The sequence below is a fragment of the Danio rerio genome, chromosome 3 (genome assembly GCF_049306965.1).
Source record: "Danio rerio strain Tuebingen ecotype United States chromosome 3, GRCz12tu, whole genome shotgun sequence".
Lineage (NCBI taxonomy): Eukaryota > Metazoa > Chordata > Actinopteri > Cypriniformes > Danionidae > Danio > Danio rerio.
Window position 1 is genome coordinate 17273223 of NC_133178.1, and position 16402 is coordinate 17289624.

Here is a 16402-nt window from a genome sequence, read left to right on the forward strand (position 1 = left end):
TTACCAGAAATTTAAATTAAAGGAAATTTCTGTTATTTAATATCCGTTATTTTATGGTAAATTTCTGTAATTTACCGGCTGGTATTTTATTATTATTATTTTATTTTTTCCGGCACCCCAGCTTTTTTTACAGTGTAATTTAACCCAATGCATTTTGATTAAATGTTATTTTTTCCATTCTGGAATTACTATTGAAGTACTACTATTAATTTTATAATTATGGCTTTGTAAAAAAATAAATTTCTCCGCTGGGTAATAAAGGCAAGAATGATGGCAGAATATCCCAAATATGTGTATAATTTTCTGTAGAGATAAACACGGGAGGTGGAGAAAGCGTTTTATCCATTTAATATAGATCGTCTATAAAGCACGCATTTGTATCATCAATAATTAAGAGTGCTGATGAAACGAATATAAAAACACGACACGGAGAGTTAATTTGATTTAAAAAAAAAACAACAAACATTATTGCGTTAGAGCTTAAATAACTTTATAACGAAAAACAACATTATGCACGCATATTAATACAGCTGTTCTGTGTCAGTTAAATTCTGTGATTGTTAAAATTTTACATTTTAACCCAACTGGTCGAGTTATTAAATAAATAATCAAATAAAGGTTAAAAATATTCCAACAAAGCACCAAATATTTAACCCAACTGGTTGATTTATTAATATATAACCTAATAAAGGTTTAAAAAATAAACAACAAAGCACCAAATTTGTATAACTTAACCATTGGGTTAAATAAATAACTCAACGTTTTTTAGAGTGCAATACTTATTGTTATGTAATGTATTTATTGACATCAGCCAAGTATAAATAATCTGTTTTAAAGCATTTATCGATCATATTTCAACAGTAATTAGTGCGTTGTTAAAAGTTGCGAGTGTAAGCATTAATGCAACTAACGTTATTAAACTTAAATAACATTAACAAAGTTGTATAAATGCAGTAATAAATGTATTACTAATTGTTCATGTTAGTAAACAGTACATTAACCAACGCTAGCTAATGAACCATTATTTTAAAGTGTTACCTCTAAATGCACTACAGAATGTTACGTTTTCAACACATGCTCAAATTGCACGTATTCTATCAGTGCTGCACGTCCAATTGCTAGACACGCGTAGCTTGTTAGTCAGTATCCAAAGTGTTAACATATCAACAGAGTTTTGCCCATTAAGTTAGACAGATTTCACTCTGCATGTAAACGCATCAACCTGCTCTCACTTGACTTGTTATAGCTGCATAGATTGATGTAATGCGTTCTCACTTTAAATTAATCTCACATTTTAAATGTATAGTCTATGAATGAATTTAACTTGCACTTTGAACACACTGAAAAGAAAACGGCACTGATGTAATCTACATTTTTAATTTGCAGGGTTTAAAGTGGAATAAATTTCACAGTGTAATACTGAGTACTTTCAAAAGGCCTACTTTTTACTTTGTTTGAGTTGTGTTTACAAACATTTTTACTCTAGTTTCACATCATTTATTGACAAGTAATGGTACTTTAAGTTGAGTATGATTTCTAAGTGCTTTTTCCTCCACTGATTGAAAGCAAGCTACGCAAAAATCGTTGTATTTAAGCCTAATAAATGAAACAGCAGACATGTACTGTAATAAACAAAGTGAAAAGCTCTGTTTTTTTTTTTTTTTTTCACCGCGGGAGGTCTTTAAACCAATGAATTCATGGGAACCAAGACTAAGTTGATCCTTAAATGCACTTTGACTGGCTTACGCTGTAGAACATGTTAATTCCTCTCCTTTTAGATAAACGAATGGGTGTCTGTATCACTTTAAGGGCGCACCGAGTGTCTAATGAAGATGAGATGCTAATTATCATGCTTCCACCCGAATCCATTTGCATACATTGGCATAGCAATGATGAGGTGATTTTGGGGAGCAAAGTGGTTTGCCTCCTTATTGCCCCCTCATTTGCATACCTTCGTAATTGGCGCATTCAGGTTTTCTTGATTGGGCCGGCTTGTGCAGGGTGTGATGTTTTATTGGTTGTTTTGGAAATCAGAGATTTGTGTGTTTTCTGACAGACGGACTACTTTCACCTGTTCCTGTGCGTTGCCATCATTGTGCTGTACGGCGATGATGTCACAGAGCAGCAGCTTGCCACAGATCAAATGCTGCTGCACTTCAGTAACCTCTCCATGCACATGAATGGAGAGCTGGTGCTGAGGAAGGTATGAGTTCACATGCGCGCACACACACACACACACACACACACACACACACACACACACACACACACACACACACACACACACACACTCAGACTGACAGAGCTCCTCATGGTTATGTATGTTGTGTCTTTGTGTCATGCAGAGGTGATGCATCTCTCTACCGCTGCATACAAAACATATTTTTCTCACTGCAAAAAAAAAGTTGCTATGCGAAAACTGGTTTTGAATAAGATGTAATTTCTGAAGATGTCTTTGTAAAATTAGAAATGCATCATGCTGATTATGAATAAGCAATCACTCTTTTTGGTTAAGTCTGATATAAATGTTTGAATGTGAATTTCTGAAAAAGTATTTCTATTTTCAATATTTCTCAGTGTTTATTTGTTTATAAAAAGTGGATGAATAGTTTTGACTATATGTTCAGTATATTTGTGTGTTTAGTATTATATTTTTGTCTTTGATCTATAGAAACACTGGAGTGTTTAGTCAATTATTACAATTGAATATATATGTTTTGATTAAATATTACCTTTAAAATGTCCTTTTCAGTATGTATAATCAAGTATAAATCAAATAGTTGATTTATTTATTAATTTATTCATATTCCTTTGGCTCAGTGCCTTTATTCATCAGGGATTACTACAGCAGAATAAACCGGCAACTTATCCAGCATATGTTTTACACAGCGGATGGCCTTCCAGCTGATCTCCCAGTACTGGGAAACACCGTAAACTCTCATTTACACACACTCGTACATTTCAGCCAATTTAGTCTACTCAATTCATCTAAACGCATATTTCACGCTGCTGCCATTTGAAAACACGAAAGCAAGGCTGCGTTGGGAAGAAACCCGGAAATATAGGATAAGCACTGTAAACATTGCAACAACTTGCTGTGGACTACAAACCTCCAGCTGATGCTGCGATTTAAAAATGCAGATATGGTGTAAGCATCACTTTAATATCTTTCAGTTCTGTTTAATTCAAACAATTAAAAGTATATTAGACATCAAACAACATCACAATTTATTTAAGAGTAAAACGCTTCAAGTGTCCTCCTAGGTTTCAGTTCATGGCAGCAGGTAAACACCATGGAGACGCTTACCTGCTTCAGCCTATGTAGCCCGGTGTGCGATAAAACACTGCAGTTCTCTGTAGCACATCGTCTTGTTGTCTGTAACAGTGTTGTCCCGGTACTGAACTTTTAAAAACGTCCAATTCCCGCTATCATTTATGCGCCGCTGAGCGCATTTATAAACAGCTCTGATTTGCCATAGTATTCACCAGTGCTCAACAGATATGACTGTGATTGGCCCTAAAGGTCATTAGTATACCGCTCTTCACAGATTGCAAACACAGATAGAAGATTGGATTGTTTTAAAGCTGTGAAGATAAGTTGATTCATCAGCAGATCGCTCGTCTGTGTTTGCACTCAGTAAACATCAGTGAAGTGCGGTGAACTGATGACCTTTACGGCCAATCATAGTCATTTCTGATGAGCAAGTGAACACAATGGCAAATCTGCGCTGTTTAAGAAACCCATCAACAGTACATAAATGTTTGCAGGAAATGGATGGGTTTTTTTTTCAGTACCGAAATTTTGTATTGCGACAAGTCTAATATAGTGAACGAAGCAGTTCATTAACTTAAGTTTGATAAATGGCATCTAAAACGTGTGTTTGGGAAAGAAAACGTTAACTAACTAGTGCCATGTCTCTTTAGCTGAAAATGAGGTCCAATATACTTTTTTTATTTTCACTAGTCTTTCAGAACGGACCTTCGGGTCACTCAGAAGGCGGTGAAATTATACATTTGTGTCACTTTCTCTTCGCTGACAACATACTGTACTTCTGATACTTCTGGGTTTCTTCTCATTGCAGCCTCGATTTTGCTGTTTAAAATGGTGGCCGCGTGAATCAGTCTATAGCTCATGTCTCTGGACTGTGGGGTAAACTGAAGCACCCAAGGAAACCCACTCCAACACAAGGAGAACATGCAAATCTACACTGAAATGACAACCGGTGTTTGTTTGTTCATACATACAAAATGCAGTTTGTTTAAAGATTTGCAAAGACAGAACAGTGGCATAGGTGTCTCATGTCATCATATACTATAATACAGCCAGCTATTATACCAGGGGTTCTCAACCTTTTTCACTGCGGGGCTCACTTCTTTCTCCTATCAATTTTTAAAGGCCCACCTGTCTGACATTTCTCTGAAATGTTTGTATGAAATGCTAAATTAAACCTTTATTTAATTTTTATATATATATATATATATATATATATATATATATATATATATATATATATATATATATATATATATATTCATTCATTCCACGGTTCTCAATATAATATTGAACCGTTCGGTACGACCTCCACGGTTCAATACGTGTTGTGAATTGCGGTTTTCTCGGTTTTGCGTTTAAATAATTTATGTGCGTTTTATATCTTGACTGTGTGTGCCTGTAAGTCCATGAGCTGAGATAAGGAAACTCCTCCCCGCGAGTAAATATCCAATCACTATGCTCTAAAGTTAGGGGGCCTGACATTGCACTGAAAGGCACGCACAACTCTCACCGTGAGATGTTTTCTACTGCGTGCGCCCAGACAGTGGCAAGTGCGTTGCTCCGCTTGTGCGCGCATATTGTCATTCTTACATTAGAAATAACAAACTTGCAAGCGGAAAAGACGTGATATGGGAACGGCCGCTGCTATCGTTAATCCGGTGTGCATGCGTATTAGCCTTGGTGTACATACTTGGAATTTTGAACTAGTGCACAGTTGGCAACTTGTCATAACTTTTCCGTGCAACAGAAATGCGGCTTAAAGAAGCCTTTACGATTATTTAACTGTGACGAATCAAAGCGTAGTTAATAGTAAAATCAGCTAATCGTTGCAACTCTATTAATGATTACAGTACATTGTACAAAAGGCATTTTCTACAAAACATATCCAAATGTTTTCGGCTGTCTGCCCCACTCGCTTATGGTGACTCGCGCTCTGCGCGGCCTATGCAGCTCATACTGAATTGAACAGACGCACGTCACTTCATAGCTATAGTGACCGTTTTTCGACTGAACTAAATTTGTTTTTATGTCTTGGACACACTATTTGGAGGGCCAGAACAAACTGCCTCGGGGGCCGGGTTCGGCCTGCGGGCCGCCAATTGAAAAGCCCTGGAATACAGTATCGCATTTTTTCAGCACCGAGATAATTAAGATGATTTATTTATGTTTACGTAAGTACAAATATGTTTATTTGAAATGGCCAATTTATCTTAATTAGCTTCATGTATGTTTATTTTCAAAATGTAGGATTTTATGTGTTCCCCAGTTTGTACATGGGCTACCAGCAGCTGTGAGATATCAGTGTTAACTTTTTTTTATACAATACACTAGGAACTAGTGTACTTATCTTGGCTTTAAAGTAAAACAAAAGGAGTATTGCAATAAAAAATTTTTTCTTAACCTTTTACTGTTCCTATTGCCTATAGAATAATAAAAAAATAAATAAAATAAAAAAACACGTGTCAAACCATGAGAAACAAACCGAACCAAAAACCGTGTTAAAAAACCAAGGTATGTATTGAACCGTGGGCTAACTGTATTGTTGCATCCCTAATATAAATGTATGTGTGGGATTGTTTTTTGTATTAGTATATGTTTTATTTATTAGTTCATTTAATTCATTATCTATCCATCTGTCCGTGTGTTTATCTGTCTGTTTATCAGTTGAACTCATAAACTTGACCTTTTTTACCTCCAAAAAATATATTATATTATATTATATTATATTATATTATATTATATTATGTTATATTATATACAGTAACAAGCTGGCTAGGACAATTGGCATTTCTGTGTGGAGTTTGCATGTTCTCCCCGTGTTGGTGTGGGTTTCTTCCAGGTGCTGCAGTTTCCCCCCGAATCCAAAGACATGTTCTATAGATGAATTCAATGTATGTGAATAAGTGTGTATGGATGTTTCCCAGTGATATGTTGCAGCTGGAAGGGCATCTGCTGTGTAAAACATATGCTGGATAAGTTGGCGGTTCATTCCACTGTGGCGACCCCTTATGAATAAAGGGACTAAGCTGAAGGAAAATAATTTAAGAATTATATTACTGTATATTTAACAGTTTTTTCCTGGTATTTTTTTGCAATTCTCGTCTCACTTTCTCATTTTCTAATCCTAGGCACGTAGTCTTCTGTATCAATTCCGCCTTCTTCCCAGAATCCCCTGCAGCTTACATGACCTGTGTAAACTCTGCGGACCTGGAATGTGGGACAGCCGCTACATCCCTGCCATAGAATGTTCCGGGGAGCATCCAGACTCTCAGAGCTGCCCCTATGGAGGCACTGCCACCCCCGAAAGCCCGCCCTTACCCAGCCCCAACCAGCCCATCGAGGGCAAGCGGGGCTCCAAGAAACGGGACATTTTCACCTTCCGCAAGCACTCCTGACTCGAGCACCGGTTCCCATGAGGCTTAGCGTCTGAGCAGAGCGCTGGAATTTCAGGTCTCCATTGTGCTGTATGTATGAAACACTGCCTTGCGCACAAATGCATTCTGGGGTACCGATGTTTCATCAACTACAATCATCCAACAATCAGGAGCCAGTCTTCACTTGTCTTTTATGAAGTCACATCTAGCAGACCGACACCTCAGAATATTTTGGCTTATTTTTTTAACATATATATCTACTATGTATGCATGTGTTGATGTTTGTGTGTGTGTGGTTTAGTTACCACAGTCAGAGGATGTTGTTTTTTTTTTTTTTTCTGTTTGAGTTGGTTCCTATTCTGTGCAATCCTCAAGTATGAAGCAAACCGTCTGCCAAAATGAAGTGGGATGTTATTATCGGTAGATAATCTGATATCACGATTGTTTTATGATCATCTATGCCTTTCATATTCTCACAATAAATATGATGATGATGATATAGATGTACTGCAAAAAGAGTCTTCTTCTTGTGAGTTGCCTGCTTTGAGATCTTGGAGTCAGTGTAAAATGAAAACGGAAGCTGTTTACTTTTCTTCCGCATGTCTTATTGTCCACTATTCATCTACAAAGAGACAAAGGGTAAAGGGATAGTTCACACACAAATCTGTTTGAGCTTTTGCCTGTTGAGTTTTTTAATCATTGACTCCCATAGTTTTTGTTTTTCCTACTACGGGTGTCAATGGTTACATGTTTCCAACATTCTTCAAATTATCTTTCAAATTATCTCAAATTATACTGTATTTAACAAAAAAAAAGAAACATAATCGTTTTGAACCATTTGAATGTAATATAATATTTACTATTTATATTTATTTATAGATATATCCCTAGTCAGGGGTGCCCACACAAGGTCCTGGATGGCCGGTGTCCTGGAGAGTTCAGCTCCAACCCTAATCAATCACACCTGAACAAGCTAATCAAGGTCTTACTAGGTATACTAGAAACTTCCAGGCAGGTGTATTGAAGCAAACTGGAGCTAAGATCAGCAGGACACCGGCCCTTCAGGACCAACTTTGAACACCCCTCTTAGAGTTTTAGCTTGAGCAAATGTGTTTAAAGGGACGGTTCAACCAAAAATTACAGGTTGCTTTTAATTTTTAATTTAGGACATTCAAGATTTTTTTCTTTGTTAAGTAGAATATTTAATCGTTGTGGTTTATTTAATGCAGTGGCAAGGGGCACTTTGAGTCTATAAAACAGATACAGACAAGGCAAATCACAGAATTATTATGTCAACATTTTTACTTTTAGGCACTCATCACCATTTTAGTGAGTGAAGAGTTATTGTTTATTTTGATTTTCCTTTGTTATAATAATCTCTTAGCTGTAGATATCTAAAAAAAAAATCTTGATTGGTAAGCCAAACGATATCCTTTAGTTTTGAGAACTGTCCATATCTCCTTTAATTACACAGCACAGTAATGTTATTCCCTTCTCCCTCCAACATTGAAATGTTGAGTCTTCCTTGACTTACTTTCTTATCCTGAGTAATCCACCTAAGTATTACAATTTATTTCCCTAATTTGAGATGTTTGAACGTTTGTGTCCAATTCTCTAGCGTGAGTGTTAATATTGGGCAGAGCAACATTTTTACAGCAAGCTTTAATATTTAGGTGCTATCATTTTAACATTTTTCATATTTTATTCAGGCATTAGTAATCAGTGATTAGCTATTTAGTGGGAAAAAAACTTTAATTTTGCATTAATATAAAAACGGACTATTTAGGGTTTAATCTGGCATAACTTTGATCGACAAAAAGATGTCTTTTTTTTATGACTTTGTATTTACTTTGTATTTGACCAGTTTGATGTATGTTTTATTAGGAAAACTATTTAGTAAGTCAAATTACAGAAATGTCTAGCTTATATCTTTATAGAAATTTATAAATGTTTAGTAAATGCTATGAGGTATTAAGCTGTTCAAGTTTCAGTACTTTTAAGTTTATGGAGTCATGATCTAAAATTGGAAATGTTTGTTTTTTTTGCGCAGAGAGGGTTATTTTTTCAGTACTAATTACACAAATTTTGAGCAAAAAAGGTCAGAGTTCTGAGTCCTTCATTTTTATTTTTTATTGATTAATGGAAGTGACTTCAATATTTAAATGTGTTATTTATTTATTAAGAATTATTTATTAAATTTCCCATTAATTGTATTTTTTGAATGTCTATCCTTACCCTAACCCTAAACCCAACCTTCAGACGAATGTAAAAACAGTTGTGCCAAGTTATTAATTAAATTGCCCAATATATTGTATTTTTTAGTGTCTATCCCGCAACCTTAAACTCAACCATCACAGTGAAAAATTATTGTTATTGTCACAATTATGATGCTATAATGTGGGTATCTGCAACTGTATCCTATTTAGACTTTAACATAGTTATGCCTTAAATCTTATAGACATAGTAGCATTAGCAATGGGCTAATATGCAATCATTTGGATGCATCCAAGAAAAGCAATTAGCATTTTCATGTGTATTTTGTGAAATGTCAAGTTCGTGTTTATATGGTAAACCCGTAGCTTTAGCAGAAGGTCTTAATCTTCTTCTCCAGAACAGAATGAGGTTAAATCCAAAAACCCAAGAGGGAGTTTGACTTTAATTAGTTTATCTGGCGATTTGGCGGTTGAACCGTTGAAAGAAAAAGCGCGCTCTCGAGGAGATTATTAAACAACGCGCTTAAGTGCGACTGAACGCCACGGTACCTGGAGTCTTCGCGTTTCCCCACAGCCTCTTTTAAAGGCAGATATCGGCAAATTGCTGTCAAAAGGTAACATTAGTCGCTTTAAGACCAGCTTTGGCTCTCAACATGCAGTCTCTGTCAATGACGGACATTATGGGCTTTCGTTTAGCCATTAGTCGAGCCGCGGCTGCTCTCCCGAGTCCCAGAGAGCATTGAGAAAAGGCCGAGAGATCTAAAAAGGGGTTATGGGATGATGACATGCTTGTGAAATAATTAAAGGATGGCCATGATGGTGCTAAGCCACTTTCCATTTACGTTATCTGCCTGCTGCTTTATAGTTGTTATGTGTGCTTTCTTTCAGAGCTGTTTCTGATTACGTAGTTTCATGCTTGTTGATAGTCGAACAACGTCACGGAGAGATTTCTCGTCTGCTACTCATCTCCTGTACTGGAAACACCAAGTGAGTCACATCAAGGGGAAAAACTGCTTTCTGTATTAGATTTTTGTAGGGGTGGGTAACCTCCTCTGGCGACAAGCACAGTTCCAACACAGAGGAAGGGCCACATGAAATCAAAACTGAAGTTCATATTTGTTGAATATATTGTAAACTATTTATTCATGCATGTACATTTTTATTTTCCTCATAATCAAAATAATGCTTGAAGAGACTAAATAAAAAAATAAAAAAAATCTTTGAATGTTCACAGAGTAACTATTTTAGACTAGGTCTATGCCCGACTTCTATAGCTAACCTTAATGATTAGGGCCAGACAGAATCTGCAGACATTTTTTGTTATGTCTGCGCAGAATTTTGTAAAAAAGCTGCAGATTTATGTGGAATGATTTTAGGGAGTATCATAACTAAAAACTTGATATATTAAATAAAATTTTAAAAATACCTTTTTAAAAACTTTATTTAATGTTTACAATGCAAATCCTATTAGATCCACATTATTTTCTAAACAAAGCAAGTATACCACATATATCTATTAAAAGGCAGAAAATATTACTTCACAAGCTATTGTAAATAAATCATGAATATTTTCATGTTAGTTAATAATATTACTGAAATTAATTTTAAAACTGCATAAATATAAATTTACACACATTTACACTAGTAGATGAATAGACTCCATGATGGGCTAGAAATCTGCAGATTTTTGCACACTCAGATTCTGTGTAAGTCTATGGGTACTTATTATATTGCTATTCAAAGCATGTTAGTAATTAATTAAAACATTTAAACATTCCAATTATTTTAACATTATAAAAACGTTTTTTATCAACATTATGAGAGCCTTCATAAATATCAAACATCATGAATGTTAACATCAAAATGTTATTTTATTAACGTCACATGCTAATATTTACGCAACATTTAAGAAATTATACTGAAAGTTCTTGGAAAATTCCCTTTTAGTCTTTTCTCTGATTCGCGTTGACTTGGAACAAAAAAATGAAACTAAGCATTAAAATGAAAAACAAATGTGCTTTAAGAAACTTTTTTAAAATACATTTTTATTATCATTTGAAGAAGAAAAAAGAGAGATTTAAAGATGATTAATTGGATTTACAAAAAAGCAAGTGGTTGTACACAAATTACTAAATTTACTTAACTTTGGTTAAACAAATTACTAAATTTTATTTGTTTGTTTAAATTAAGCCCATTGAAATAGTTTGCAACAATTTTGCTGAAATCATTTTTTTCCCGTGTATTTTGATTGTGCTATTATTAATTCAAATCCTTGTGAAATTTACCAACTGTTTTTTTTTTTTTTTTAAATACAACTCCTCATTTGTGAGGCACTATACAAAGAGGATTAGAATCATATGCAATAATATTACACTAATTTATATCTGATATTTTGGCAAATTGTTAGCTAATTTGTATGAATTCCTGCAATCAAATTTTTTTTTTTTTGAGATAAACTGGCTCATACCAATGTTCATGTGTTTTTGTATATGCAGTGGAAGTCAGAATTATTAGCCCCCTTTTAATTTATTTATTTATTATTATTTTTTAAATATTTCCCAAATGATATTTAACAGAGCAAGGAAATTTCCAGAGTATGTCTGATGATAATATTTTTTTCTTCAGGAGAAAGTCTTATTTGTTTTATTTTGGCAAGAATAAAAGCAGTTTTAAATTTTTTAAACACCATTTTAAGAACAAAATTATTAGCCCCTTCAAGCTAACTTTTTTTCGATAGTCAAACAACGAAACAGAACAAACCATCGTGATACAATAACTTGTCTAATTACGCTAACCTGCCTAGTTAACCTAATTAAGTTAAGCCTTTAAATGTCACTTTAAGCGGTATAGAAGTGTTTTGAAAAATATCTAGTCAAATATTATTTACTGTCATCATGACAAAGATAAAATAAATCAATTATTAGAAGTGAGTTATTAAAACTATTATGTTTAGAAATGTGTTGACAAAAATATTCTCTCCATTAAACAAAAATTAGGGGAAAAAATAAACAGGGGGCTAATAATTCTTAATAAATAACTAGGTTAATTAGGTTAACTGGGCAGGTTAGGGTAATTAGGCAACAAATGATAGTTTGATCTGTAGACTATTGAAATAGTAGCTTAAAGGGGCTAATGATTTTGACCTTAAAATGGTCTTTACATTTTTTTAAAAACGCTTTTATCCTAGTCAAAATGAAACAAATAAAACTTTCTTTAGAAGAAAAAATATTATCAGACATACTGTGAAAATTTCTATGCTCTGTTAAACATCATTTATGAAATATTTAAAAAAGGGGGGAAAAAATCAAGGGGGGGCTAATAATTCTGACTGCAACTGTATATATTGCTCTATAACATAGCAACAGCTCTTTATTCCATGCATATTTTTTGTTAAAACATACTATTACAATAGAAATTGTTATACATTGTTTTTTGTACTTTTATAATAAAGAAGGAAGTAGAATGGAAACGAGCTATAAATGTGTTATAGACAAGTACAATCATATTCCTAATGCATGAATTGAAATGCACTTATTCTGTGTTTCAGACACTTTATTTGCAAAACAAGAAAATAGGCTTGCATCATCTGATTTTTCATTGACTTGCAGAACATATCGACAGAGAGCAAACACAAAGCGTCTCTCTCTTTCCCTTTCTCTCTCTCTTTCTTTTTGGTATGAACATAGATGCACTTGCCTGACTAAAGACCCAGATGATGCGAGCTAATATGTGCATTTAGCCAATGGACTGTTAAAATATACGGGCCGGTGGTTTGGGGATAAGCTTTAATTTCCTTTGCCTTTCCATAATGGAAGTCAAGAATGCCTTTTCCATTTCCTGTGAGTGAGCTATTTCTGGCAAACTCAATCTGATAAGAACAGGATCCAGGTAACAACATGAAGATATCATAAGCCATTTCACCTCCATCCTTGATTGTATTCCTAGTGGTATCAGCTTGCTTTTATTAAGTGAAACCCGTGTACTCTGTCTGCATTGCTTTAATATTGCATTTGTCATGGATTATCGCAAAAAAAGAAGCTTTTTAGGAAAAAATGTCAGACCTCATGAAAGTGGATTTGTGTGTGTGTGTGTGTGTGTGTGTGTGTGTGTGTGTGTGTGTGTGTGTGTGTGTGTGTGTGTGTGTGTGTGTGTGTGTGTGTGTGTGTGTGTGTGTGTGTGTGTGTGTGTGTGTGTGTGTGTGTGTGTGTGTGTGACCTACTTTAAGTCTTGGCTTTTTTCGCAGTGTGTCTCCTCCTCTGTGTTTGACTGGCAGGTCTGGCTGCAGTTGAACCCCCTACAGTGAAACTGCACCGACTGCTGTGTTATTGGCCCTAATTATCAATTATCAGAGTCACAGTGGCCCACCTGCTGCAGACTGATGTACTAATAAACCCCGGTCATTTGGACCAGCCCTGAGGAGACGAGACTGACAGCTAGATTGGATGATGATATCACTAGATATATGGGTCAAAGGGGGTTTCAAGCACGCTGAAAAAAAAGATTAATTTACTCATTTTTTTTAAGGTAAGTGGTTGCAAAGCATTTATATGGGATAGATTTAAACAAAGATTAAGTTAAAAATTACTAAATTTATTTTGTTTGTTTAAATTAAGCCTAAATATATATTGTTTGCAACCACTTACCTTAAAAATATTTTTGTAAATCCAATGAAAAATATTTTTCAGTGCATCAAAACAATGAAATTGTAATACAGCTTTATTTATTTATTTATTTCATTTTCTTGTCTGCCCTTTATCAATCCGGGGTCGCCACAGCGGAACGAACTGCCAACTTATCCGGCATGTTTCTACGCAGCGGATGCCCTTCCAGCCGCAACCCATCTCTGGGATACATCTACACACACTCACACACACACACTCATACACTACGGACAATTTAACCCACCCAATTCACCTGTACCGCATATCTTTTTACTGTGGAGAACCGGAGCACCCGGAGGAAACCCACGCAAACGCAGGGAGAACATGCAAACTCCACACAGAAACGCCAAATGAGCTGTGAGGCGATAGCACTACCTACTGCGCCACTGCATCACCCTTATTTATTTATTTGTTTATTTGTTTTACCGTATTTTAAAATCTTTTGTGTTTATATTTTTTCAAAAAAAAAAAAAAAGAATGTTGAATTGTGTGTGTATATATATATATATGTATGTATATGTATATGTATATATATATATATATATATATATATATATATATATATATATATATATATATATATATATATATATATATATTTATATATATATATATGTATATATATATATGTATATATATATATATATATATATATATATATATATATATATATATATATATATATATATATATATATATATATATATATATATATATATTACTCTGTAAACATCCAACAAAATGTAGTTAAGTGGAAACAAATTGTTAATATACCAAAATATATATTAATATGCATTTTATATTTATTAATTTGGGACATTCTACCAGAAACGTATATTATCAGTCCCTGAAATAAAAACATAAATACAGTGAATAAAAAGTATTTCATTCCAAAAATTTCTAAATTTTATTTTGTTTTCTGAGTTTTTTTTTTATCTTAGAGAAGATTTATTAGTTTTAGCAACTCATTTCTGATAACTGATTTCTTTAATCTTTGCCCTAATGACAGACACTTCTATACAGCTTAAAGTCACATTTAAAGGCTTAACTAGGTTATTGTATAACGATAGTTTGTTCTGTAGACTATCAACAAATTATATAGCTTAAAGAGGCTAATCATTTTGACCCTAAAGTGGTTTTTAAAAAATTAAAAGCTGCTTTTATTCTTGCCAAAATAAAACAAATAAGACTTTCTCCAGAAGAAAAAAATATTATCAGACATACTGTGAAAATCTCCTTGCTCTGTTAAACATCATTTGGGAAATATAAAAAAAAAAAAAGAAATAAAAAGAGGACGAATAATTTTGACTTCAACTGTATATAAATGCAGCCTTGATGAGCATATTTCTTGATTAATATTAAAAAATAATAGTGTGATCAGCAATTCGAGATTCATATTTTTCACTTGATTTTCTTCATGAAGTCAATTTTGCTCTTCATTTATGTTTTATATTTGCGTTTATTTACCCAGGGCAATGTAAGAAATCAGGTATGTTTAAACAGGCCTGCTGATTAAACTGATTAATGCATGAGATTAATATTTATTTTCTGAAAGCTATATCAGGCTGTTTTATTAAACTCTGTAATGCCATAAATATTTTAGTGTGTGTTTGTGTGTGAGAGAGCAGAATGGAAATTCCACAGCTGGGTGTGGGACTGCATGACACAATATATATCTATTTTTATAAGCCTTTTCAGAAACTTAGGATAGATTAGACCAACCTGTTCATATTGTTAGTTATGAGGTGGTTTTAAAGGCATGTCTTTGGGTAGCTCCAGTTTTGTCAACATCAGATGAAAGATGTGTGAAATGAGGAATAATGGTGCATGATCGCTGTCACTTCACAAAGCTTATGAGTTTGTTAATTAGTCTATTTTGGTTATACCAGCTTGGTTGCTGAGTGATTTATGTTATAGTTGTACGTTACTGTAAATACAACACAGAGAAGAAATGAATAAAGATTGAATGTAAAAGTATTTACAAATGCAAACCCTTGTTTCGATGTGTAAAAATCCATATTATAAATGTCATTATAAATATTTCATACAATTTTATTTGTGTATTTCCATTTGTATTTTAAATTTAGTTTTGTGCTTTTAGTATTTCAGTTAGTTTTGGGAGTTTTAGCCCAAGTCTAATGTGTTCATGCAGTATATAATGGGTGGAGTCCTGGCTAGGCCAGTTGGCATTTCTGTGTGAAGTTTGCATGTTCTCCTCGTGATCACGTGAGTTTCCTCCAGGTGCTCCAGTTTTGCCCGCTGTCCAAAGACAGGTGAATTGGATAAATAGAATTGGCTGTAGTGTATGTGCGTGTAATTGTGAGAGTGTATGGGTGTTTCCCAGTACTGGGTTGTGGCTGGAAGGGTATTCGCTTTGTAAAACATATGCTGGAATAGTTGGTGGTAGGCATGGGACAATAACCATTTTCAAGGTATACCGCGGTTTGGAAAAGGTTTTAAAACTGCCAACATTTTTTGCTATACTGTAAGGTATGTGTAAGATTTTTTAATAAAAAAATTTCCAGCTCTTTAGGAAAACGGTATCACCAGCAGGAAAAAATATTCAAAGATGCTTTTTTAAATTGTAAAGAATTCTGTTTTTTTGAAACTAATGAAGAGAGCAGCCTGACATGTTTACTGCTCTGAAATATTTTGAATGTTTCTCAAAATAAAATATATTGTGTTCAAAGGGGAAAGTTTTTTTTTTCAGGGTATCTGCGGGGTCTTAAAATGTCTTACTTTTTAAAAACTAAATTTAAGACCCATAAAAAAATTAAATACTTTTAAAAAGGTCAAAATTTTCACTAATTGTCTATGTATAGTTAGTCAATCAGTACAACCAACAAATCTATCTAAAAAAAAAAAAAACGTTTAACAAAA

The 16402-nt window shown here is 34.0% G+C and overlaps 1 protein-coding gene and 1 long non-coding RNA gene across 7 annotated transcripts in view; both read left to right on the forward strand.

Moving 5' to 3' along the window:
* Positions 1-7164, forward strand: part of tbc1d16 (TBC1 domain family, member 16) — a 61493-nt gene extending 54329 nt beyond the window's left edge. Inside the window, exons 11-12 of one of the 4 annotated variants that reach the window (NM_001006076.2) lie at positions 2057-2203; positions 6403-7163. In NM_001006076.2, the coding sequence (NP_001006076.2) occupies positions 2057-2203; positions 6403-6669 (414 nt within the window). In that variant the 3' untranslated portion in view covers positions 6670-7163. Of the gene's footprint in view, positions 1-121; positions 695-2056; positions 2204-6402 lie in introns of those variants that run through there. The other 3 variants (XM_068216769.1, XR_012399078.1, XR_012399079.1) reach the window with 3 other exon arrangements.
* Positions 7165-9105: 1941 nt separating this feature from the next.
* LOC137490528 (uncharacterized) overlaps positions 9106-16402 on the forward strand; it is a 32803-nt gene continuing 25506 nt past the window's right edge. For 2 of the 3 annotated variants that reach the window (XR_012400912.1, XR_011010123.2), the window contains exons 1-2: positions 9111-9475; positions 9750-9848. This is a non-coding gene — a long non-coding RNA (uncharacterized lncRNA). Of the gene's footprint in view, positions 9476-9749; positions 9849-16402 lie in introns of all 3 variants that reach the window. The other variant, XR_012400913.1, reaches the window with a different exon arrangement.